The sequence below is a fragment of the Dipodomys spectabilis genome, unplaced genomic scaffold (assembly GCF_019054845.1).
Source record: "Dipodomys spectabilis isolate Male_0828 unplaced genomic scaffold, ASM1905484v1 ptg000054l, whole genome shotgun sequence".
NCBI lineage: Eukaryota > Metazoa > Chordata > Mammalia > Rodentia > Heteromyidae > Dipodomys > Dipodomys spectabilis.
The window spans coordinates 18,256,811-18,284,200 of record NW_024870731.1 but is presented as its reverse complement, the minus strand read 5'-3'; the positions used below and the strand labels follow the sequence as shown (position 1 = coordinate 18,284,200).

At 40.7% G+C, this 27,390-nt stretch overlaps 1 protein-coding gene across 1 annotated transcript in view; it reads right to left on the bottom strand.

Moving 5' to 3' along the window:
* Rarb (retinoic acid receptor beta) overlaps positions 1-27,390 on the bottom strand; it is a 147,191-nt gene that overhangs the window by 95,006 nt on the left and 24,795 nt on the right. The window contains exon 2 of the mRNA XM_042680073.1: positions 18,559-18,707. Within this exon, the coding sequence (XP_042536007.1) occupies positions 18,559-18,707 (149 nt within the window). The remainder of the gene's footprint in view (positions 1-18,558; positions 18,708-27,390) is intronic.

Sequence of the window (27,390 nt, the reverse complement as noted above, 5' to 3'; positions counted from 1 at the left end):
TCTTGAGCCATTTCACTGCTCAAAAAAAACTAAGATCATCCAACGATTAGGCAAGAAAGTATTAGGAACAAAATATCAAGTAAATGCATTGGGATGCATAGGGCCTTTTACAATGATAGGGAACATGGCTACATTTCATTCTTGTCATACTGTCAAAGAGCAGTAGATAGAGAATGTTAACAATGAAAGGTGTTACCTTTGCTACCACCAAAATCTACCCTGGCTCACATCGCAGGTAGAGAATTGTGCACATCTTGGAAATGAGAGGAGAAATAACCCGGAAGCCACTGGCTTGGCACGGATCGGATGCCCTGTGTGGAAAACATGGCAGCAGAGCCTTCCTTCTATCTAGAGTTGCCCCCCCCACCCCCCGGATTAAAGAAGTCAAATACGTGCCTGGCACAAAGGAAGTGTGAGATGAGTACTTTCATTGCTAGAGAAGCTATGTGTATCCATTACTTAATTTCCCAAATAATTTAAGTAATTCCAGAAAGGATCACACCGGGTGTCCAAGAAAATGTGGAGGCAGAATGTAAACTCAAGTTGCCTGATACCTAGCCTCAGGGAATTTAGCACTCCAGACTGAAGGGAGGCCTGGCAATATTAGGAAAAGCAGGAACTGCATTCTGTACTCCACTCCCTCACCAAAATGGACTCTGCTGTGACGTATACAATTTTCTCTCTCCCAAAGAAACACAACCAAGCTTTCAGTATTTTGTATTATGGACATTTTGTGGGTTATTCTAGCTCACTTCCTGTCTCTCTACTACTGGGAATGAATGCATGGGGGCCAGGAAGGGTTGGTGGAAATCATCGAGATCTTCTTGACTGCCATGAGTAGAATCAGTCAGAAATGTGGGTTCTGTTATTGGTGATTGCTAGCCTCCTTTATAAGGGGTAACGATGGAGTCCTAATAGGAGGTAAACCATGCAGTGTTTGAATCCAATAAGAGATGTGAAAATTTCCACAATCTCACAGGCTGCTAGACCAAACTGACAAAACTCACCAGAACATGCCCATCCTCCTACAGACCTTAAAATCTGCAAAATGCTTTAAAAATGCACTGTGCCAGGCACTAGTGGCTCACATCTATAATCCTACTCAGGAGGCTGAGATCTGAGGATCCTAGTTCGAAGCCAGCCAGGGCAGGAAAGACTGTGAGACTCTTATCTCCAATAAACTACTCAGAAAAAAGCCACATGTGGTGTTGTGGCTCAACTGGTAGAGCACTAGTCTTCAGCACAAAGATGCACAGGAACAGTGCCCAGGCCCTGAGTTCAAGCCCAAGAACTAGAAAAAAATGCATTACTTTATCTGTAAAGACTTGAAAATAAAATTTAACTCATTTCATGTTTGTAGGGTTTTTTGGTGCTAAAAATCTAAGTACAAACACATTAATAAACAGCTTCAGTGTTTCAGTAGTAAAGGAAAATAACATTCACATTCACAAGTAGGTATGAGTTACGTAATACTATGCACAGAAAGCCTGAGATTTTCTAAAGCAGCCATTTGAAATTCAGTAAAGCACCTAGCACTTCATAATATGGTATGCTGCATTAAAACCAGACTTACTGGGTAATTTTAAAGTAAATACCCTGTGTATTTTCTCATTACTGTTCCCTTGACATGTTGTATGTACTTCACGAAAATTTATATCCAACTTCAAAGAGGAGAGAAAAAAAAAGAGAAAGCATTTTTTTCACACAATCCAGCTTTAGAAATATGTAGAGAATTTATGCATATTTCAAGTGTTCTTTCTCCTTTGCCAGAGGGTGTACTTAAAAGCCCATAGACAACTTCCAAACTGAAGCCAAAGAGAATTTCAGTTGAAGTCAATGGGAGTTCAATGCTAGGGAGCTCAGTTCACAGGAAATGCCTCACATTAGACCTACATTTAGTCAAAGTAAAACCTCAGTGGCCTAGAATCAATTGACCTTAATGGTTGTCTGATCTGGCTGGCAGAGCTGGGGTGTGAATGAATGGTCTTCTGGATGACTTTTCCTTCTCTTTCTCGTGGACTTTATGTACACCCTAAGGGGATTTCAATTTGCTCATGTACCTATGAAGCCAGAACCCACTCATGGAAGCTTAAGGCAGGGGGTTCTTGGGTCTCCAGTGACTCATGCCTGTAATTCAAGCTATTCAGGAAGCAGAGATCTGAGGATCGTGGTTTGAAATTAGTCCAGATAGGCAAGTCCATGAGACTCTTATCTCCAATTAACCACCAAAAAGATCAAAGTGGAGCTGTGGATCAAATAGTAGAGTGCCAGCCTTCATTGAAAAAGTTAAGGGACAGTGCTCAACCCCTAAGTTCAAACCCCAGTACCAGGATTCTTTTTAAAGGCAAGGGGTGACCAACCCAATGCCCTGAATGTGGCAGGAAGGATGGTGTGATCTCCTGTACCCTCAGCCCATCTCAGTTCCCTCTATTTAAAAAAATTGAGTCATGTGTCTTCTGAGTCCATCAAGGTAAGTAACTTTCCCACAACTGGTTCTTAAGGACAAGCCACACTTGATTTGGCATCTAACTGAATAAGGAGGTGTTGGTTAAAACAAACCCGATTTACAATAGCTTAGTATTTTCAAAGAGGGCCACAGTGACATCTCTCATGAGAAATGTGCCTTTTAAATGGCCTCCATGTAAGTAAATATACCAGAGGAAGGTTTTGTGTTCCTTTAGCTTAGATCTGGGTGGGTTTATAATTGCTTCGTCCACCAGGATTGGACTGAGTGAAAGTTGTAGGACTTCCAAGTCTAGGAAAGAAAATGATTTTACCTTGACCTCTGCAGCCCTAGCATTGGGGTCTCTGAGCCACTCAAGTCCAGTCCATAGAACTGCCATTTTGGAAGGGAGCTCAAGACCTATTAGGAAGCTAATCATAAGTGTTTTGGTTGATAACTCTACCCGATAACTCTACAGAGACTATCAGTATCCAGGCCCTTAAGTGATAATATCTCTAAGTGATTCTACTTCCCATTCATTTAGTCATTTCTAGACATGGAGTCTCATCACCTGGAGCCTGAGAGAGTATAAACTAAAAAACAAGTGATTCTTACTCTGTCTAAACTAATGATCCGAAGAAACTGAGGGAGAAAAAAAAAGTTGTTTTAGGCAGCAAGGCTTGTATTGGTTTGTTATGCAGCAATGGTAATTGAGATAACAGAGTCTGATCACTTTAACCATATGGAATTTTTTCCTTATATACTTATTTTTAATTTATTTTGATTTGTTAATTAAACCCAAACTCAGAGTTTGAGTTTGAACTCAAGAACTTGAACTTGCTCAGCTTGCTTGTTTAGTTGGCACTGTATGACAGAATCTTAATCCTTTGGCTGCTTTTTTTGAAGATGGAGTCTTTTGGACTTTTCGACGTGGGCTGGCCTCAAAACATGATCCTCTACACCTCAGCCTCAGGAGTGGCTAGGATATCAGATTATGAATCATGGGTGCCCAGTTCATGCATTTGTTTTTTGTTTTATTCTTGGTCTGAGACCAAGACTTGAGCTCAGTACCTGCTACTTTCTCTCACAGGCTAGTGCTCTACCATGAGCCATGCCTCCAATCCCATCATATACTCATTTTTAAGAGTTAAACTCTAAGTAAGGTGAGACATGGTATGATCACAATTCTGGGTGTGACTCAGTATTTTTTTTTTACTCTAAATTGATGTTATTAACTATGCATAAGGAATTCCTAAATAAATCTACAAAGAAGAATGATATAAAAATAGTAAGAATCTGATGAATCAAGATAAAATAGAACACATCTGTATTCTCAGCTACCAGGAAGGCAGAAGTAGGAAGTTCATGGCTCAGGAATAGCCTGGGCAAAGTATTGAGATCTTATCTGAAAGACAAAGTAAATGTAAAAGAACTCAAGAGGTACAAGGTGTGATTCAAGAGGTATCATGCTTGTGTAGCAATTATAAAGCCCTGAGTTTCAATATTTCAAAGATAGACAGATGTCTGATAGAAAGATGATAGATAGATAAATAGATGACAGATCGACAGATAGATAGTATAACTAAACAGGAATGCTTTACTTAAGGAATGTTATGTGTCAGGGAGAGCGAGTAGTTTGGTACTGTTGGAAAGAGGACCTCTTCTTCCACTACCTATGAATGAAACTGTTGGAGACACCTGGATGGAGAGCCACAGGATTGCAGCAACACAAATGAGCATGAAGATTGTTGACACAGAAAAAGGGCCAGCATTAAAGACTGTCCATTCTTCTTCTCTAGACAGATTATAAAGCTTCATTTCTCTCCTCCATTTGTATAGAGTAGGGCTGTAGAATTGCTCCAGCCAATGAGTATTCATGGAGGTGGAAGTCCCTGTAGGAGAAGAGTGGAGCCGTGCACATCTTCTGCAACTTGTTCCCTGGATGCCATGGCTAGTGGATTTATGACTCTCTGTGCCTCTTGCCAGTCTTGATCCTTAAATGAAGATGACATGGAATAAGGCTCTGCCCATCTAAGGCTCACACAGGACCTGAGTGCCAAATAAATAACCATGCTTGAAGCCACGATAACTTTGAAGTTGGGTTGTTCTGTAGCATAACCTGACCTCACCTTGACTGAAGTGGGAAGTTAGGACCTCAAATGTGATAGAAGAAAGAATGTTACTGAGATAGAAAAACATTGCAAGTCTGCTTCGTGGAAGAATCCAAGCACAACAGTACAGGCTGGGTCATCTCAGAGACAGGTTAGAACCTCAACATGCCTACAGCAGAAGCTTCCAAGGAAGGGAGCTTCATGATGGGCAGAAGAGAAGGATGGGTTCCCTTGGAACTCATAACCCATGCTTTGTGACCATGCCTCCCAAGCATCTTAAAAAAGAAGCAAATGTGAGGAAGTTTCAAAAGTCTAGCCAAGTCACTTTGTGTTTCTTATTAAAATCATTCCATAGGTCCAGATAGGAATTTCCAGTTCATTAGTTAACATAAGTTACTAAAATATTTATTTAGTACCAAAATGCTTAAACATACTTTATTTTCGGTGAATTTTGCCTGTTTGTTTCTCTTCTGTTAGGTGGATGCAAACACCTCCTCCTCTCCCCCCCACCCCATTCCCCCTCATTCTCCCCTCACCCCCTCTGCCTGACAGGAGGCAGGTAAACATCCTAGTACCTCAGAGGTCACTGGTGTCATTCCTCAACAAACGCTCTTATTTCTAATAATAATATGAGCAGTAGAGAACAGGGATACTCTTTCGGAGGCCTAGGACTCCTAAAGGATAAGATGTATGAAGAGAATCAAATAGCACAGGAATACCTGATCCAGACATGCTTGCTCAAAATACTCTTGCAGGTTTCTTAATTCACCAGGTCCCTGAAATCAACCCTGTGAACTATATTGCAGTAAATATCTTACACGTGGGGAGTGGAAAATAAATGATAGCATTGTGAGTGTGCACTAAAAACCCAAATATATTCAGTGATGACAGTCAGATTTCTTTATTGGGCTCTTTTTATATGTTTACTATTTTGAAGTAGTTGTACATAGGACTTGCCATTGTACAAAGCACTATATAAAAACATCATGCATCTTGATCAAGGTCACTCCTTTCAATATTCTCACCCATCCCTCCCAACCTGCCTCTTACCTCATTTTTCTTATTTATTGGGCTTTAACACATACTTTGGTGTAGCTCTTATCTACACAAAAATGTATTTCTATTTTGGAAATAAATTCATTACCTGTGTGCATATTACATACAAACATAAGACTCCAATTTTTGGTAACCAGAATTGGCACCGAACATGCATTTAAAAGGGAGAGTTTCACCTCATTCTAAAAGTCAAAGATAGCCAGGTACTAGTGGTTCACACCTGAAATTCTACCCATCTGAGGACCAAGGTTCAAAGCCAGCCCAGGCAGGAAAGTCCATGAAAGTCTTGTCTCAATTAACCATCCAAAAGCCCAAAATAGATCTGTGGCTTAAGTAGTAGAGATAGATAAGCTAAGAGATTACACCTAAGCCCTGAGTTCAAGCTCTACTACTGGTACAAAAAAGGGTGAGGGGGATAATTTAAGACTAAAGTACAATGAAATGAGGAATTGCACATTTACTTCCATCTTAGGGTAATAACCAGAATGAGCACAATTGCTTGATATCTGAGACCCTCCCCTCAAATTTCTGGCATTGAACTAAAAATTTCACTATTTTCCTGTCACAGTTCAGCACAATAAGCTTTGCTGAAAGTTATGCAAGCATTTTAGTGTAATGCTTTTGGGGAAATCATCGACACGATATATTATAGATTCAAACAGAATAGATGCCAATAGGTGTCTGTACCCAGTACTCTAGAGGCTGAGATCTGGAGGATTGTAATTCAAAGCTAGCCTAGACAGAAAAGTCTGTGAGACTCCATCTCTGATTAACTAATAAAACACCAGGTTGGAGGCACAGTTCAAGTGATAGAGCATCAGCTGTGAATGAGAGCATGAGGCCCTGAGTTGAAGCCCCTGTACCAGCTTAACAACCACAAACAAAGGCTAGGTGCCACCAAATGACGTCTTAATGACTAAGAAACCAATATATTGTGTCACTTTGGGTCAGAACCATGGGAAGGAACAACAATCATGGCAGAATATACCTCTGGAAAGTGACAAATATCAAAGACCATACCTCCCCTCAAGGGCTGTTATTTTGAAACTAATTCTTTATGCTATTAAGTGGTTATACATATAATCTACAGCTGCTGCTTTCAAAGATACTCCCTATAGAGAAGGACATGAAGAACTGACATCCAGACCAAAGCTCTCCTTTCCCCAAGAGCAGTCAGATAACCCCTGTCCAGTTTCTGTAACAAGGATAATTTCTTTCCATGATTTGGGGGACTTTCCAAGTCTCTATGAATGGTAGTCTTGTCTACTTAGGAGGCTGCTATGTTCAGATTCAAAAGCACAGAGAGGAACTAATGATGTTTGATCATTTTAGTTTCTCCAAACTTGCTTAACCATGACAATCTTTTGAAAAACTAAAACATTCTCCCAGACACTGGCCTACCTCAGAGTTTTCGAATGCTTATGACTTCAGCCTTCACGGCACCTGAGAAGTTCATTTTACACGTTCCAGTTCAGTGCAGATGTAGAAAAAGCTCCACTGGAACTGAGAAGTCTCACTGAAGATTGTATTTTTCCTTACTGGAGTATTTACCTTGCAGGTCCACAATCTCGGTTATAAATAAAGCATTGCATAAAACCCTGAGAAAGGAGAGGCCTATGTTAAAATACAAAGCCTGACAGGACACTTGAGAAAAGGCTATGAAGTTGAATTTCCTGTACCACCTTCTCGCATTTTGACACTACTGAAAAGGGAACGGATCCCCTGGCAGACAGTCCACCTCGACTATTGACAAGTGTGACAACAAGCGTTGCAAAACCAGCTCTACCTCGTACATTGATGCAGCCTGTACTTCGCTGCTTTTCACATAAAACAAAACCAATCCAAACAGAAATGCCCCAGGCGACAGTGCTGGCCACGGAACTGGTGCCAGAAATCTGGGCAGGACATGGCTAGCAAAGGAATGTCATCTTTTCACTGTAGAACAAGGAACAAGGAATGAGGCTTTAATGAGCAGGCTTGCCAGAACCCTGCTTTTCCTCTTCAGCCCAGACAATGCTAGCATTGAACAGGCAGAAGATGAACATGGATTTTTTTTTTATATACCCTTTTCTACGTTTCTTCCAGCGCTAGAGTTCAAGGGTCCACAGAACAAAACTTTTCCCATTCTGGCATCGTTTATCCACATGATACATCTAGGCTTCCTCCTGCGCTGGAAAAATACTGAACAGCAGCAACAATAACAACAATTCAATAACAACTGTTCATAAAAAATACAAGAGAAATTCCAATTCTAAAGTAACAGCTCAGGTAGCAGAAGCGTGGTGACATGAAAACATCTAGAAGAATGTGGGTTTCATGACACGAGGATCGTGCTAGGCTAGTAGGGTTCTCCTGTGAAGGACACATGCTTTTGTCACACTATGAGAACAGAAAACAACTGTTTCATCTGGTGCTCCATGGAGGGCACAGCTAGCTGGAGGAAGTGAGCTATTTCCCAAGCTGGAGGAAGTACTGACTTTTTAGGTCCTAAGGACAGTCATATGATTGTCTGTAACCATTTGTATTTCCTGGAGACATTTTGTCTACATGCACTTTTTGCCTTGTGGGCTGAGAATGGAATCTAACCCCGATAAAGATTTAAATCCACAGGGGAAGTCTTTCCCCATCTCTCAAAACGCCAAAACAGAACATAGCATATGGAGATGTTTAAAAAACATTGACTTCGTGGAGATAGCTTGATGGGTTTCAAGGCAAAGGAAGCACAGAAACCTATCCAAGGAGATTTTTATAGTGAACATTTCAGTAAGAGGAACAGATCATAAATCAAGGCCACACATGATTGAGTTTGGCCTTATGAACTTCTGCTTCCTCATCTGTAAAATACATTCACCTACTTCTTTAATAGTATGAGGATCAACACACATGCACATGCATGTGCATGCACAGACAGACAGACAGTCAGACACACACACACACACACACACACACCTCCCTATGCTAGAGCTTTTAGCTTTCACCACATCTATGATGTCTTTCTGCAATAAAAAAACAAATCTATTAGAGTGTATGGCTAGATGACATCTCCCAGCTTCCTTTGCAGTTGCTTTGGTCATGTGACCAGTTGTAGCCAATGATGTGTGGAATTCGAGGCCCAGCTTTTAAGAAGCTGGTGTGATGCTTTTCCAGTCTTCCTTTTTTATTTTTATTTTATTTATTTTTTTGGGGGGGGGGGAGTCCGGTCGTGGGGCTTGGACTCTGGGCCTGGGTGCTGTCCCTCAGCTCTTCAGCTCAAGGCTAGCGCTCTACTACTTGAGCCACAGCGCCATTTCTGGCTTTTTTCATTTTGCTTATGTGGTGCTGAGGAATCGAACCCAGGGCCTCAGGCATGCAAAGCAAGCGCTCTACCACTGAGCCATCTTCCCAGCCCCTTTATTTTTATTTTTTAAACCAGTCCTGGGACTTGAACTCAGGGTCTGGGCTCTGTCGCTGTGTCTCTTTGTGCTCAAGGGTAGTGCCCCACCACTTGAGTCACAGTGCCACTTCCAGATTTTTCTGTTTATTTGGCACTGAGGAATCGAATCCAGGGCTTTATTCATGCTAGGCAAGCACTCTACCACTAAGCCATGTTCCCAGTCCCTTTCCAGGATTTCTTGCCATTCCAGTGGGTAGAATCAAATAATGTCAAGAAACTAGTTAATGTCATGCTACAACACAGGACAGAGACTGATTCTAATCATTCTGTGGAAGATAGAAGTTTTCCAATCAGGAAGGTAGGACTGAGCTGTTATGAATAACAGAGACATTGGAGTATTGTGTGTGTGTATGTGTGTGTGTGTGTGCGCACGTGGAGCTTGAGCACAGGGCCTGGACACTGTACTTGAGCTTTTTTGCTCATCTACCATGTGAGCCATAGCTCCACTTCGGACCACCTCCCCACATATACCTTTTTGTCATTTATTAGAGATAGGAATCTCATAGCCTTTCCTTCCTAGGCTGGCTTCAAACCACAATCTTCAGATTTCAGCCTCCTGTGTAGGTAAGATTATAGGCATGAGCCACTGGCTCCCAGCTGGAGAATATTTTTATTTCAGATAAGCATGACTGAATTTCATTCATACACAAAAATATATCACCTCTCTATAAGAATCCACACTAAACAATGGAAAGCATTTTATTTAATTTCGCTGGTAAAACAGCTTGGAAGCAGGAGGACTGAATTATTCACCTACAAAAGATAACTAAAACATGATCTCTGAGAGTATAAATTTTATTTAAACAGATGGGCATAGTAGTGCATACCTGTAATCTTAGCTACTTGAGAGACCATGACCAGGAGGACCACAGAAACTAGCCCTAGGCAAAAATGTGAGACTTTAGCTGAAAAATAAGTAGAGCAAAAAAAGGAATGCGGTTATAGCTCAAGTGATAGAGTGCCAACCTAGCAAGATATAGACCCTCAACTGAAACCCTAGTACCACCAAAAAACTAGAAATAATTTTCAATCATGACATATCACTTTGGGGAAAGGTCAAAAGTATACTTCATTTTAGGTTTTGCTGGTTCATTTGCAACACTTACACTATATGGTTAGCCTGCCTTTTTAGATGATATTCCTTTGAGGCTTGGGGAAAACAACTTATTTTGTTACCTTCTTTATGCTTTAAATCTGAAAATGGACTATTTATTTTAGGTGCTTTTTTAAAAAATGGCTAGAATCTTCATGAAATAGATACTGAAGACATTATTGAGAAGTGAGCCATTTTCAAATTGACAGGTTAACCATGAATACTATATTTCTTTCTTTAACTGAAAAACAAAAACCTTTACCAAAAATTATTGCTGTTGAGTTTGTTTGCTAAAACAAAAACAGCACATGACAGTATTGTAGGCATTTTCAGTAACAAACAAGCTAAGTAAACATTTAAATTAGAATTCCAGAACTTTTAACCATTAAGAAAAACAAAACCCACTAAATTAAATAAAGTATTTTCTCCCAGCCAACATGAGGGTTGCAGGATAATTCAGAATTCACCTTCCACTTCCTATTTATTCATTGCCAGGAAAGGGGTGAGGGAGACAAAACAGATTTTCTGCTTTTTTTCAGCCCCAAATGACATCTTTATTTAGAAGAAAATCTGTGCAGAAGAAGAAAAATACTTTCTCCTTTAAAGGAGCTATTCCTTAAAAATCTCAACTTCATTCTTGCTGTCTTGATGTTCTGTGCATCGAGTTTTCTTTCCTTTAAAAGACCAAGAGCCCACGGGGCTGGGAAGGTGGCTCAGTGGTAAAGCGCATGCCTTGCATGCATGAGGTCCTGGGCTCGATTCCTCAGCACCACATAAGCAAAAAGAAAAAAGCCAGAAGTGGCGTTGTGGCTCAAGTGGTAGAGCGCTAGCCTTGAGCTGAAGAGCTGAGGGACAGTGCCCAGGCCCAGAGTTCAGGCCCCACGACTGGACCCCCCCAAAAAAAGACCAAGAGCCCAAAGTACTCTTAAAAATATCAGTATAATTGCTAGTTCAAGACAATATGAAAGACAACTTTCATTTGCAGTGAAGGTTAACTTGAGGTAGAAGGCAGAAAATTACTAAGAAAAAAAAATGAACTGGGCTTTGGCTCCCCAAAACCTTGCTCATCCTGTTTATTAAAATTCTCACAGAAATGTACATGGATGGATCATGGAAAAACCCTATGCAATTAGGTATAATTCATTATCTCCTTAGATAAAGTGTGTACAGTTATGAGGGCATGTATCATCATAATTATATCTAACTTATGACATGTAATCTGTGGGTATATTAATTGCTATCTAGTTGGACATAGTTTATGATTATAAAACATAGGTGGAGGCCACACCCTGTGCTTCACAAACCCTGTGTTACCCAATGGTGATCAGGTTGGGATAGAGAGCAGCCCCAGCCTCCTGAATTTATAGTCGGATGGTAGGAGGCTGATTTTAAACAAATACCTCTTCAATGATAACTGAGTTTCATTAATAATCAGTATCACAAACATGAACAACAAAAAAGTATAGAAGGAGACTTAACCTGAAGTTGTGGGAAAACTTCTCTGAGGAGAGGGTGGGTCTTTTTGTTTCTTTTTCTTTTTCTTTGTTACTACCATCAGAGTTTGAACTCAGGGGCCCAAGCTTGCTGGACTTGCTTGTGTGGTTGGTGTTCTATCATTGAAGCCATGCTTCTAAGTTTGGCTTTTTGCTGGCAATTTTAGTGATGAAGTCTTGGGAACTTTTCTAACTGGGCTGGCTTCAAACCATGATCCTCTGGATCTGTCTTCCATGTAGCTAGGAATATAGGCATAAACTATGTATTTCCCCATTTGCTGACAGAGGGCTATACAAATGAATACTACCAAAATGAATGTCCGTTCAACTTTTTCATAGCTATTTCATTCCAAGCTAGTTTACCTTCTAAGTCTACCTCCAGCTTTTTTTGTCTGGAACATTTCAATCCCCTTTCTTACAAGGAATGTACACAGGCATCTATGAAATCACTGTTTCCATGAAGCTCCATGAATGAGTTCTCTGAGGACCCCTCTCAGCACTTGCCAACCTCTTCTTGGCCACTGTCATGGGCACAAAAGTAAACAGCACTGCTCATTTTCCCATGCATGCATCCATCCATCGAGCAAACACTTCCCATGGACCTGTGGTTTGACAAACATTGTTCTTGGTACTTTCCTATAACATTGGAAACAGAATACTAAACCTTCCATTTCCATATTCTAGAGCCTGTCTTGTGGGAGGTGTTTATTTGTGTTGGGGAATAAGTTTTCCCTTGGTGGCTGATTGTAACAACAACCAACAGCCTTAGTGTTTAAGAAGAGACCTATTCAGTGTAAGTTGAGGACTACCATACGCAACTTGAAGGCATGTATCATAATCCAGGTTAGCTCAGATGTGTACCTAGGTTTGTTATTTTCTTTAGTAATCTTATACAGGTCTTGGGGCTCAAAACTGTAGCCAACCCCCTAAACAGAAGCAAGTACTGAAGTGAGGAAAGCCAAGAATAGTCTCCAGACTACTTTTTTTGTTTCTGTTTATCTGTGCCAATTTTAAAATGTATTTTTAAATGGCCCTGGTCAAATAAAATCTCTGAGCCCATTTATAGTATTTAATAGGCATCCTAAAATTAAATGCAGTCATCCATCTTCCTGATTGCAAAACTTTTTGTGACTGGACATTCTATTTGTTGTTGAGCTGGAAATCCCAGCCCACGCTCTTCAGAGCCACAAGAAGAGAAGAGAACCCCTCTCTTCAGCAGCAAGTATAACATGGGCAGATTTTTAAAAAATGGACAGACTTAGCCCTCAGGGACTGAAGAGGCTAGTGAAGTTCAAACTCTTTAAGGCTGCTTTACAGAGCAAGTGGCCAACGTGGCTGCAGCAGGCATCTCTGATGTGAATTGTGGAGAGCATCCAATATGGCCACCTGCGCTGGGCCTGGGCTGGGCCTGAGCTGGGGCTTTTGTACTGGATTCTAGAGGGAGGCTCTCTAGAACAGAATCAAGCCACAACGGGAGCAAGCTGGTATAGGTCTTGCCTGCTAACTATCTCTTCTAGGAAAAGAATACTTTGTAAGGTCTTTAAAAAAAAAAAATCACTTCTGGTGTTGTTACCAAGAAGCCACTGTTTCAGGAAATGACAAAGATGCTACTGTGTAAGTTTATCCCTACCTGTTTTGTTTTTGTAATTTGTTACCCAAGATGTGCCATTCTTGACCACAATTCTCAATAGCTTCTAACCTTCTATATATTGTGCAACTGAAGCAATGGGTTTTACAACAGGCTGAGGATTTCATTCCTAGCCTTAGACTATACTAATGTATGCATTCTAAAAAGCTTCCACAGTTTAGGATGCCAGGTGTTTCTGGAAGTAGCTGATTTTGGAAGTAGGTGCTGAGTGTGAATGGGATGAAGGGATGGTCAGTCAAGGAGAGTGGTCTTGAAGATGTGAAGTCATGGACTAAGGGTCATCAACTAATTCTGCAGCTGGGAGGGTGCAACAATGCTAGCCTAGAGTCCCCCCAAGTTAGATGACCTGCAGACTCTTCATCAGATCCTTGGGCCACCAATTTCTCAGTATTGTGAGGAGGAGAATATCATTGTGTACTATGCCAGGAGTCTGGAAGTGATAGCCCCAAACAAAGGCTACATGTGGCCCACTGCTTGCTATTATAAATAAAGTTTTATTGGCAGTGTTTGTTTTGCTATAAAAGAATGAGAACTGATATCAAAACAGTTCTAAATTTATTATGTATAGAAGTAATAGCTATAATTAATCATGGCACAAACAACAAGTAAGCATATATATCACTTACCATGTGCCAGATACTATTCTTTGTTTTTATATGTTATATATATATGTGTGTGTGTATATATGTTTTATATATGCTATCTTACTTTATACTTGTAAAAATACTGTGATGTAGTTGGCATTATGTCTATTTTTCCAGATGAGAAGAGACAGAAAATTAAGATGCTTCCCAAGGCTGTCAAGCTAGAAAATAACCAAGCTAGCTAGCAATCAGTTCTTACATTTTTTTGGGGGGGAGAGGGGAGTGGTCAGTCATGGAGCTTGAACTCAGGATCTGCATGCTGTTCCTGAGCTCTTTTGTTCAAGGCTAGCCCTCCACCACTTTGAGCCACAGTACTACTTCCAGTTTTTCTGGTGGTTAATTGGAACTAAGTATCTTGTGGACTTTTCTGCTCAGGCTGGCTTTGAACTGCAATTCTCAGATATAAGCCTCCTGAGTAGCTAGGATTACAGGCATAAGTCAATTTCTATTCTTCTTGAAAGCTAAAACTGTGGAAATATATTGTTAAGGCTAAAACTGTACATAAATGTTATCTATAAGATATGAGACACATTATTTTATTTATATTATCTCACTATTAGTTATTTTGAAACTGGGTCCTGTTCTTATAGTCCAGGCTAGCCTGGAACTCACCTCAGCTTCTTCAGTGCTGAGAGTACACGCATGTGGCACCATACCTAGTTTTACTTTAAACATGATATTATCACTTTGTTCTAATGCCAAACCTTGACTAAACACACCAGAATGTCATTTTATGTACTCTTTGTACCCTGCAAAATACTGCCATCATTCAGCTGGAAATCCCCTGACCGGGACATCCCAGGGGTGTGTCTAGTGGTTTGTGTTGCCATGGTGATGTTGTGTCAATACAGCAGCTACTGACCATTCCCAGAGGTTAACCACAACCCATTCATTAAATTCTGACCATCCTCATATGTCTGCAGCAGTGGCTGAAACTGCCACTTGGTTCCTAGGAAGATGAAAGCCTCTCTTCCTCATCATAGTTACGAAAGTCATTCTGATTATGCAGGCAGAAGCCACTGTGGGCATTATTTCTTGAAGATAAACATTCTGGGTTCTGCTCAGAAGTTGTGCTTAAGACTAGAGGTCCCCAACCTGCACAGTGACCTTGGAACTCCAGACAAGGGCTGGATCAGATGCCCACAGCTAATAGCCCAAAATGACACCATGTCTATGGTCCAGGATAAATATTAAAATCTGTGTAGGAAGAATTCAATAAGGGAAACTGTCTACCAATCCATTATCATCACAAAGGAGAGATTCACTTTATAGACGAAGAAACCATAAACTGATATACACTTTTTCAAGGATATTTTGTCTATTCATATTAAAAGTTTTAAGAATGTATAAAATTAGCCAGGCGATGGAGACTCATGCCTGTAATCCTAGCTACTCAAGAGGCTGAGATCTGAGGATCTCGGTTCAAAGCCAGCACGAGCAGGAAAGTCTGTGAGACTCTCATTTCCAATTAACTACCAGAAACAGGAAGTGGTGCCGTGGCTCAAGTGGTAGAGCACTTGCTTTGAGCTGAAGAGCTTAGGGACAGCTCCCAAGCCCAGAGTTCAAGCCTTACCACCAAAAATAAATAAATAAATAAATACAATAAAAAAGAATGTGTAAAATCATATAGAAAGGTATGGTGGTATAGGCCTATAATCTAGTTTCAGGAGGCAGAGAGAGGAAGATGAAGAGTATGAGCCCAGCCTACACAAATTTAGACAGATTATGTTTCAAAACAATACACAAAAATAAAAGTAAAACAAAACAAAGGAATGAGGTCATGACTCAAGTGTTAGAATATTTGCCCATCAAGCAAAAGGCACTGGGTTCAATTCCCAGTACTGAAAAAAAAAAAAATGAAACAAACTCAACGTATAAAGTCATTGATGTAGAAAGTCCACTTCTACTAAAATTCACAAAGAAATTATCAGAGTTATAGCTGAAGGCTGTACACTAAAGTACTAGCTTAAAGAGACATAAATTGAAACCCTTCTAATCATATAACAAGAGACTAGTGAAATAACCCATTTCATTAACTGCATAACTATAAAAAATATGCGGTTGTTAAATTTTGATTCTGAAATATTACTAAACTTTAAAGTTAGGATAACACTAGCATACATCATTAAAACCTATTTGCTTTGCATAATGAATGAACAAAAACATAGATAATCACATGCACATACTTATGGAAAGAATGAATGGTAACTGTTTTCTCCCAGGACAGAACAAGGGTTATTTTAATTTTCTATTTTTACACAATGAAGTTTACATGGAATAGGTCATTTTAAATGATCAATGAGATTGTATATTTTAATTTAAAGCCTTATTTCCTTGTCATTAGCTTTTACATTATAGGCTTTGTTTTTTCACACTTGGTTCCAAGGAAGCCCAAATGTAAGCCAGGAAAGAAAGTCAACATGTCCATAAACTTATCCACAGCACCTAAACCACTGAATTCAGCACTTGCCTGGACAATTCTTCACATCCTGCTGGCTTACTGTTCTGATAAAGAATATATTATCTTATGCTCTGAATTGCTTCGCTGACGTATCAGAGTTGTGTTGATTGGTGTGAGTTTATGTTGGGATCTTTTGGAACCTCTGATTATTACAGGAGGGAGAGAATCCGTTGACTATTACCTGATTAAACCAGTTTGTGGCATACAGACTGTGAAACCACTTGGTGTTTACACAAAAAAGCCCATGTTGGGTATCTCTGTCCCAAGACAGGAAACAGAGAAGCTCCTTCCAACTTGAGCACATGAGATGACTTAAAAGGTTTTTGGAAATACAGACGTATTTTATCACTTAACTTTCAAATAAACACCGACAGTGATTTACTTAAATGTTATACAACAAATGGGTAAAATGAAGCTAAACCACTGAAGTTTTCCCAGGTATTATGACAGATTTAAGTAAGTTCAGCTAAAAGTTCTCCATAAATATATATGCCAGCTGGTTGCCCATATAATTCTATTACAAGTTACTAGAGAGAGAAAATTCCTTTCAAATAACCCTCACACTTTCAGAGGGAGGGGAGGGAGGTGTTCCTAAATCTTCAATAGATTTTCCCAAATAGATTTTATTCTGTGAAATAATATCTGTTACTTCAAAAGATCTAAAAAGGTGAGAAGACTCACATAGTGACTTCAACTGAGTGACAATTGCATATTTGTTCAACCTCCTTCTTGGCAAGTCCATTATTTGTCAGATTGGATGTATTGGGGAGGGGTTGGGGTCCCTATCGCTGTGTTCATCAGGATTGGATATGCAGCATGATAGACGGAATACAACTATGACCCCAGTTTTCCTTCTGTTTCCATTCCCTGGAGGATGAGATTCTGACATTCCTCTTAGGAAGCACATTCCTACCTTTGGGGTTTAGAGTGATCTTTAGACACCCTTGGGTCAATAACATGAGGCAGTAGACAATGTGCTGTTTTTGCTCTCTCCTGGAACCCTGACTCTGCCAGTAACCTGGGCAGACTCTATAGAGGTGCACAGAGGCTCTCCAGTCAACAGTCAGCATCCCCCGAGGCAGCACCAATCAGATAACCTGCAGCTGACCAGACTCTCAGTGGAGCATGGCTCAGACCAGACAAACCACGCAGATGAGCCTGGCCAGCACTGAAGAATTATAATAAGCATTATAACTTTGTCATCCAGTTTTAGCATGGTTTGCTACATGACTATGTCGAACCAGCACACACACACACACACCATGCTAATTCTAATGACCCAAATAAAACACTGCAGTAGAACCTCTATAATAATCCAACAAGTTAACGATTACAAATGGATCGTGCAATTTAGATATATAAATAACAGACTGAAATAACGATCCAGAAAGGACAGATAAAAGAAGTTATATATCTAGGAAAGGGCTAGCTCAAGACAGCCATAGTACCTTTGAAAACTATTTTATGGTTGGGTTGAATATATGAGTCATTCTTTGTTTCTTTTTTCCCTTTAAAAAAAAAAAAGAATAAGAAACTTTTTCACTCAAGCCTGTTGGGTTTGATAACGTTTGTCTAGCTTGATTCAAAGCAGCCACAGGCTCTCTGACACATGTTCAGCCTGCAGGACTCTGTAGGCAGGAGCTTTAAATCTACCTCCCTTGAATCTGTGACACATTCTCAGTAGCAAGTCTCTACAGGCTGAAAATCAAACTCAAATGCAAAGGCCACACAGCCGAGGAAGTTGCCAAGAGATAAATCCCAATTTCAACCTTGGATTCTCTGCAAGTTGATGCAGGGGACTGTCAGTCATATTTAAAATATAAAATAAAACAACAAAAGATACCAGATGGCATGATCTTCAAGAGAAACACAATGATGTTTCTCCAGACTCCTTCAAAAGGTTCTTCGTAGCTGAAAGAACGCATATGGGTGGGGAGATTAAGGGGCCAGGAATCTTTGGCCTCTATCAGTCACTTGCAGATGTTTCTGAAGTTTAAACTAAAGAGATGAAAGGAAATAACCACACCCACGAGATACAATCAAACCCACAACACCAATTGGGGGCGACATTACAGATGTCAAAAGAGCTTGTTTTGGGTGGGGGAGGAGAAGCTGGATAGGTCACCTGCCCAGAACACACGGAGAATCGGCACAGAGAGAGAGACGCGCTACTCACCTTACACCCTTCGCAGGCGCTGACCCCATAGTGGTAGCCTGATGATTTGTCCTGGCAGACGAAACAGGGCTTGTACACTCTCGGGGGAGGCAGTGGAGACGGAGGGCTGGGGACCAGTTCCTCAGAGCTGGTGCTCTGGGTTTCGATTGCTATGATGGAGATCGGGTGAGGGGGGATGGGAGGAGAGAAACAAAAGAAAATACTGTTTAGTTCCTTTATCTATTTATTTCATTCCTGATTTCACAAGTCTCCTCTGGCCCAAGTTCAGCAGAATCAACTGTCCTAAAAGTCCACACTGGTTTCATGGTGGGGACCCCAGTGCAGGGCTGCATGGCGGCTTATAAAGCAATCTCAAGCATCTACCAGATGGGAAGTTTACCCTCGTGTTTCAGAATGATGGCTTTCATCACAGAAACTAAGTTCAAGTCACTCAGGGAGTAACTTATACAAGACCAGCAGGTTAAAGCGAGAGCCGATGCCCCATTCATTGCTCCATACTTTATAACCACATTTTTCTCCTTTCTTCTTTTTCATTCATACCTGCCTCATGTTGACCCTGCAATGAATTCCGTGGGGTCTGCTGCTCACTTCACCAAAAGTAAATTTGTTTAGAAAGAATGAAGAAATTGCCCAAACCAGTCATCCAAGATGTTTATGACAATGGTTTTCAGCATGGAGCCATACTGGTCTCCATTAATAACAAAGTAGGCAAATAATCTGTTGCTTCTCAAAAATCCATATTCATCTTCTACCTGTTCAGTGCTTTCACTGTCTGGAATGAAGAAGAAAAACAGCATTCTGGACCAGCAGTATCAGCGTCACTTGAGACTTACAAGAACACATAGTTTCACTTCCATGGAGTCAAAAGTTGCCTTGTGACAAGCCACCAGGTAGTGGAGTGAATGTTTGGGAAGCAGCAAGCATAAAAGGGGTATGGCTTCCGTCTAACACTTTTAACTCACATTGTTTTCCATTCCAGATTTCACTCATCCAGCCACCTTTACATTATCACACCAGCCCAGTTCCAAGAGAAATGGAACTTCATAGAACAGGAGCCATTGTATTCCATTGTCACCCCAAATATCTGGCGTTCTATTCAAAGTCAGAGCAAGAAGTGGTTCTACTCTTACTTCAAGCAAACGAAGCCCATAAAACACAAAGAGGGTAATTGAAAGTGGTCGAATAAGGTCCAGAATCTTCTAGTCTCTAAAGCACTTAATAATACACAGACTATTCCTCAGAGTATAAAATCTCAGATTGTTCCGCAGCTTGTAATGGCCTAGCTTAGCTATTCTAATGACTAGTTTCACTTGTAGGGAAACTTTTAGCAAGTCAGGTCAGCTCTACTAGACCTCTTGTTGCTCCAACCTCATCTCAATACTATTCCCACACCAGGCTAGCCATCACCCCAGCTATTGCATTCCTCTATTGCATTGGCATCTCTGTTCAAATGAATCCCTCGCACTTACCCATGTAAAACCCTCCAAGTCATTAATTAGATCAAAGTCAAACTTCTTACTATGCTTTCCAAGGCATTTTATGACACAGCTACATTGCAATATTGGTTCATTTAATCATTTCCTTTGTTTGTTGAGTTCTGAATAAGGCTTCCATTTTGTCCCTTGAAGAGGTTAAACTCCAATACCAATGTAAGATCATGGTATTGTTACTAGCCTTGTAGTCCCAGCCATTAAAGCAGGAAGAACACTTGTGCCAAAATTTCGAGATCAGCCTGGGTCAGCTAAACCTTGACTCAAACAGACAAACAAAGATTATTGTAATAAGTGTTTTATCTGTCTAAAAATGCTCAAATCTTTACATGCTTGATTATTTGTCATTTCTTGTAGCTCAGCACAAGGTCCTCAACCCAGAATTGACTTCTCTAATTAAAATGCCCTTCCTGGCAATAAAGGTGTGGCTCAGTGTTGGAGTGTATGCTCAGCATATATAAGGTCATGGGTTAAATTCCCAGTATAAGACACAAAAAGGACAGAAAGAAAATTCCCCTTCCCACTTCTGTTATTTTGTCTCATTTTCTAGAAATCTTAATTTGTCCAACTTTACAAAGGTTATCATTGTACCATTTTATATTTTATATGTTGCCCACCCCCCTACACACACACACACACACACACACACACACACACACACACACATATAGAGTAAGAGTTTCATGAGACCAAGAAATCTGTATTCATTGTTCATAATCCCTTTCTAGGACCCAAAGAAGTCCTTGTGTGTGGCAGGTAATGAATAGATACCTGTTGAATTGACCAGATGAAGTGGCTCATGCCTATAATTTCAGTTATACAGAAGAATAGATAGGAGGATTATAGTCCCTGGCCAACCTGAGAAAAATCCTGAGGCTCCATAAAAAAAATGACTAAAGCACAAAAGGATAGTAAGTAGGTATGGTTTAAGTGGTACATAGAAAGGACAAAGACCTGAGTTCAAACACCAAGGGTTTGTTGCTGTCCTTGTTGAGTTACTTCCTTTTTCTTCTTTTCAAGCATCCAGTGCCCTTCTAAGCAATTAAATGGTAAAATTAGAAATCAAATAACTCTCTTCTACTCATTTGCTCCCTTAAAGATGTGATTAATTAGCTATTTGGAATCGAATCAACTATAATTACAGTATTTTCATAATTCAGAAGACAAAACTTGGAATGAATTCATTAGAATAGTGCAGGGTATAGTAGATAAATCTATCATGATCTTTCCTGGTTATATCTGAGGTATCTGATACTCATCAGTCCTGAGAGCTTATTTCTGACATATAGAAGCTCTAGACATTGGGACACGGTGGTACCAAGGGCTCTACGGAAGGGCTGTCTTCTGAGAAGTCAGCAAAGCTTCTAGCTACCAAGCAGTCAATGCAAAAGCATTCCTCACACTGATTTAATCAGCTTCGTAAAGCAAAGAGAAATAATGATGTTAACAATAAAATGCTACTTGTTGAATTTATAAAACAATATGTCAGTTTCTGTGAAGAAAACTCACATACAGAATCAATCAGCACTCAGAGACAGTCTCTGCTACAAATCTTAATACTTGTCCTAGCAGAGTTTTTTCTATGCCTAACATGTTTTCTTTGCTTGCTTACTGAGGTGGAATTACCCCAAGATAGTTTGAAATCATGACTTTATTTCCTTGTCGAAGCAAAGCATTCCATTCGTGTGTGTGTGTGTGTGTGTGTGTGTGTGTGTGTGTGTGTGTGTGTGTGTTGGTCCCACGGCTTGACCTCAAGAATGGGTGCTGTCCCTAAGCCTTTTTTTTTTTTTTTGCTCAAGGCTAGTGCTCCACCACTGAGCTACAGCTCTACTCCTGGTTTTTTGGTGGTTAATTAAAGATAAGAATCTCATAGACTTTCCTCTCTGGGCTGGCCTTGAACTGTGATATTCAGTAGCTAGGATTATAAATGTGAGCCACCAAGTCCTGCTGAATCATGTCATTCTGAACAATTTTGTAGATGCTCTCAGCACATTTCCAAATATTCCCTTAGGAAAAATTCTCAAAGTGGACAGACCAGTTTAAGAGGAAGATTTTGGAAATGTTTTGTTGCTGTTTAATTCATACTGTTAAGTGGACTTCTAAAAAAGCTGTCCATTTTCATACACTGTTCTCAATGGAAGTGACTCCTCCCCAGGCCTCCCAAACTTTTAGGGATTGATTTCTGTGCACCTGCCTTCACCCACATGTGTCAATGGCTCTGCAGAGGTACTTCATCCCTATGGTGATCATTCCTATACTGTGCTGTTCACAGAAGGAACATGATGTGTGTGTGTGTGTGTGTGTGTGTGTGTGTGTGTGTGTGTGTGTGTTGGAGGGGGAGGGAAAGGGCTTAATGTTCTACGAGCTAATCTGGCTCGTCTAGAAAAGTTGTAAATAGAATTCTCTTAGGGCTGGACTCAGCTGTCAGAGCTATGCCCTGAATTTCAAAAGTGGGTGGTAATTTCCATAAATATGCCACTTCAAATACATGTACTAGAGGGAGTCCGCATTTCATCCTCCAAGAGAGGAAACCAAATTGTGGACAATTCAATATCCAAGACATTTCAGCCTAAGCAAACAAAAAGGCAGAGAGGCCAACTGGATGTCAAAACATCCCAAAACATTTAACAAAGTTGGGCAAAATCCTTTCTCTATAGAGGAGAGTCATGGATCACAAATAAATAAGTTCAAAAAGCTTTTCCGAAAGAAACAAAAATAATCTCTGGACTTTGACCAAAGCTTAGCTGAGTGAGCTAATGGAATTGCCATACTAGGGCTGTGTATTCTTTTTATTATTATTATTGTGAAAATACCGTACAGAGGGGTTACAATTACATGAGCAAGGTAATCAGTATATTTCTTATCAAGCGCTGTTGCCTCCTCCTTTGTTTCCCCTTCCCATCCCTTCCCATCTTCCCCCCTCTCCCCTTCCCCCCTCTGCACACCGCCCCCCCCCCCCCGCCCTGCGCCAAAGTTGTAAAGTTCATTTTTCAACATAACGTTTTGTACAGCTCATTGTTGCAATGGGTAGGGCTGTGTATCCTACAATGGTCTCTGGGCTTGATGGTTAATTTCTGAGTGCTGATAACATGCCAGGCTTTGTGGTACGGGCCACTAACAGGAGGACATTATCAACAAGTAGAGCATAACTTAAAAGTTATCAGAAGCAGTTGAACAAGTTTAAACTCCCACTTCTGATAACTTTTAAGTTATACTCTACTTGTTTGGAAAGCAGTATGGAGGTTCCTCAAAAGACTCCACATAGAGCTTCTCTATGACCCAGCATCCCACTTTTGGGCATTTACCTGAGTGATCACAAACAAGACCATACTAAAGCTACCAGCACAACTATGTTTATTGCTGCATTATTTACCATAGCTAAGATCTGGAACCAACCCAGATGCCCCTCAGTAGATGAATGGATCAAGAAAATGTGGTATATATACACTCTATGCCTCCATCAGAAAGAATGACATTGCCCCATTTGTTAGGAAATGGAAAGATTTGGAAAAAATTATATTAAGTGAAGTAAGCCAGGCCCAAAGAAACATAGGTCCCATGGTTTCCCTTATTTGCAATAACTAGTATATGTCTGAGTCAAGCAGAAAAGGTCAGATAAGTTGATGTTAGGGGAACAAACCCCAAGATAAGGATTCAAATGTTTTTTTTTTCTTTCATGCAATTTTTTAACATATTTATAAGATTATTTCTATGTTGCTTTGTATGTCCCTCCCCCACGGTGTAACCCCTGCTTTCACTGTATTTGATGTTGGTATAATTTGTGGAGAGGAAGGGCAAAAACAAATTGTTTAACTAGGGATATAGGTGGACCCATTGCAACAATGAGATGTACAAGTTGTTATGTCAAAAAAAGAACTTTACAACTTTGGTGGGGGCAGGGAGGATCAGTTAGGGGGAGATGGGGGGAGTATGGGAAGGGATGGGAAGGGTAAACAAAGGAGGAGGCTACAATGCTTGATAAGAAATGTACTCGTCATCTGGCCCATGTAATTGTAACTCCTCTGTATGGTATTCTCACAATAAAAATAAATAAAAAATAAAATAATAGGAAAAAAAAAGTTATCAGAAGCATGCTAACACCTAAGGTGTAGCCCAGATAGATTGGGCCAGAACATCTGGAAGGGAATCCAAGAGACTTGTCTTTCCAGGTGAATCCAAATTAAAGCACTTTGGTGACCGCTGGTTAAAATAACTGCAGAGAGAACCACAGCTAAGGAGAAATCAAGAGGCTTCCCAAAGGAGGTGATGTGTCTGTGTTCTGAAGGATGAGTTATTCTACTGTCATTTGCAATTTGAGTTGTACCAACAGCATATACTATCCAAATCCCACACAAAGAGACCTAAAAGTCTTTTATGTGGGACAAGAGCTAGTGTTCTTCCAAAATTTTTTTCCACTGATGGTGAGGAATATTTAGCATTTCTATTCAGAAATCACCATCAAAATTGGCGGTCAGAGTCCTTTATTTCCTCTATATGGCCTAGAATGCTGAGAACAACATAAGACCAAATATATATGTGTACATATGTATATATGTATATATAGTAAATATATATTTATATATAATGGAAAGAAAATGGCACACCAAAACTTGCCATGGGCAAATGTGCCACGGCAGGTACTAGAATGACAACCAGCTATGGCATCAAGAGAAAAGACATGTGCTTTCCTGCAATGGTTTGCCTCTTCGGTAATGGATCAAAGACGTATTTGGCCGCCTCTCTTTTGGTTGTTCCTTCCTCCCCTAGTCAAGACAATGAGGACCCCACATGTAAGGTGAGCCATGCTCCTACCTACTGGCTTTTTTTTTTTTTTTTTTTTTGGTATTTAAGGTAGATACAGACTGCTCAGCCATTGATCCATTCACTGTCATCCTGCGTAAATCAATAATCTATTAGTCTCTTTAAATTAGAATTAGATTCATCAAACGTCCTTGAGAGGCCTCAGACGCCCTGTGCTTATTCCAGGCGAGCACAATCAGTCCATGGAATGATAGAATTTTTTTTTTCTGGAAAACTCTGCCGGCTCAGCAGACAATGTGTTCTATATTAGCTCATTCAGCGATCTCAGGCAGTCCAAAAAAGCAGTTTTCAAACTTCCCAGGGGGAAGGAGGCTTGTGTCATTCAATAAAGCAACTATGCTCCAGCTATCCTGATGTAATTCTGTTGGGGGAAGCAGTCTTTGAGGAATCATTCAGACCGGTATTTTGTCTCCTGCTTTCATTTCTTTGCTTGCTTCCTTATTGACTGATTCAGTCCTGCTTGGTGACTGCCCCACCCCCCACCCCCCTGCCAACTAGCAGCTGCTTCCAAAGTGGTATCCAAACTGCTAACGATTTGTACAACAGGGATGGACTAAAGCTGAGAGATGTCTGGTTCGGTGGTTCTCCCTGGAGCAGAGATGCTGAGAGCATTTCCCTGCTTCTAGTCACTGCACATCTCTTGCGGACTGTGAGCCTTTAGGCTTCAAGAGCCCATCCAACCTACGCCATCAGAAATGGATAATTTGTACTTTACACCTCTCTAGTTCCACAACTTATAGACGATGGTCACCAAGCCAAACACAGCTCCAGTCACCTTCTTTGTAAAATTAGTCATAGGAGAGGCTGGGCTTGGGAGGAGTCTCACACTTTGGATTTTAGCTGCATAGGAGGTTGGGATCTGTGGATGGAGATTTGAAAAAGCAGAAAAGTCTGCTTTTTCTTATCTCCAATTAACCAGCAAAAAGTCAGAAGTGGCATTGTGGCTCAAGTAGTACAGCATGAGCCTTGAAGAAAAAAAGCTAAGGGAGAGTGTGAGGCCTTGAGTCCAAGTTTGTCCTATTAAAAAGGACTTTGCACACAAAACAAACAAACAAATTAATCATAGGAGTTATTTGCCATATTACTCAGAGTGGTACAGATTTCTCCCAGCAAGAAGACAGGCCCTGGCCCTCCACTGGAGATGTTCAGGCTCAATGGTGAAGGGCTATTACATACTTTCTTTGTCCCATTCCTCATGAACAGATCGAATTCAATAAAATTCAAATCTCCCTTCCCCCTAAAAGAGAAGAAAAACATAATATGTCCAAAGCACCAGCTCCATTAGATTAGCAGACATAAAAGTACTCGGTCAAAATGCTAGAAAAGTTTCTGAAAACTTGTAGTCAATCTCTGCTCTGCTCTGTAGTGGACTGCAGTGGGCACTTCAAGAGCTGGCTAACCAGTCCATGGAAGGGATTTGATAAAGCCTGGCTCCTATAAAACTTCACACTCAGAGGCTGTTTGGAGACAAAACAAAAACAAAACTGAACAAAACCAGAACTAATGGGGTGGGTACAAAAGAAGACACCAGCTCCTGCCCACACAGAAATCCACAGCAGTTGTGGCAACTCTGGGACTCCATTCATTCCCACAATGAGAGAGAGATGGGGGGGAGGGGGAGGGAGAGGGAGAGAGGGAGGGAGGAGGGAGAAAGGAAAGGAGGGAGAGAGGGGGAGAGGGAGAGGGAGAGAGGGAGGGAGCGAGCGGGGAGAGAGGAAAGGAGGGAGAGGGGGGAGAAGGAAAGAGAGAAAAATGTCACTGCCTGTTAAGAGGACTTGGCACTGGAGATCTCAACTCACCTGAGAAAACACAGTATAAGTGTTCTAGCTGTTACAACACACCTGAGTGTCATTTAAACACACAGAGCATCTCCAACAATAGCTGGGTCCCCAATTCCTAGCATTCTTGGCATTTTTCTAAAGGTTAGATTAAGTAGCAGATAACATTTTTAAGGGAGCTCAATATACTTTTTCTTTCTTTTTTCCTTCGTGAGAGCTAATTTACGGCTGGCTAACTAACCCATGTTGACAGATTGCAGGATTTTAAGCTGAGCCTTGAGTAGAAGCAGACAGGCATCATACATTATGAAAGTCCTGCCTTGTTCCTAGAACCTTCCTTGATGAAGACAGTATTTTAATGCACTCTTTGGGGGCAGCTGAGCCTTAAAAGAAAAGGAGGAAAAAAAAAAAAAAGAGTTGTAAAGCAAAAGGCATTTCCTGCAAGGCCTCTGGGGAATTTTGAGCCCAGAGCTCTGGGGTCCCGGTAGGCGGGAGTCATTTCAACTAATTAAGGGAGAAGAGCAAAGCCTTGCTTTTGGTCAAAACATTCAGTTGGCTGCATTTTTGTTGGCACTAAAGAGGGCCTATCTGGATCCCCCTCCCCTCCCCTTTTTCTGTGGATTCACTGCAGGATTGCAAAGCCCACAGCTCACATACATTAGGGGAGAAAGTCAAAGGAAACGCCAAAGTTCAACTAAAGTACAAGTAATTAGAACCAGATTCTCCCGCGCCCGGGCCTGGCG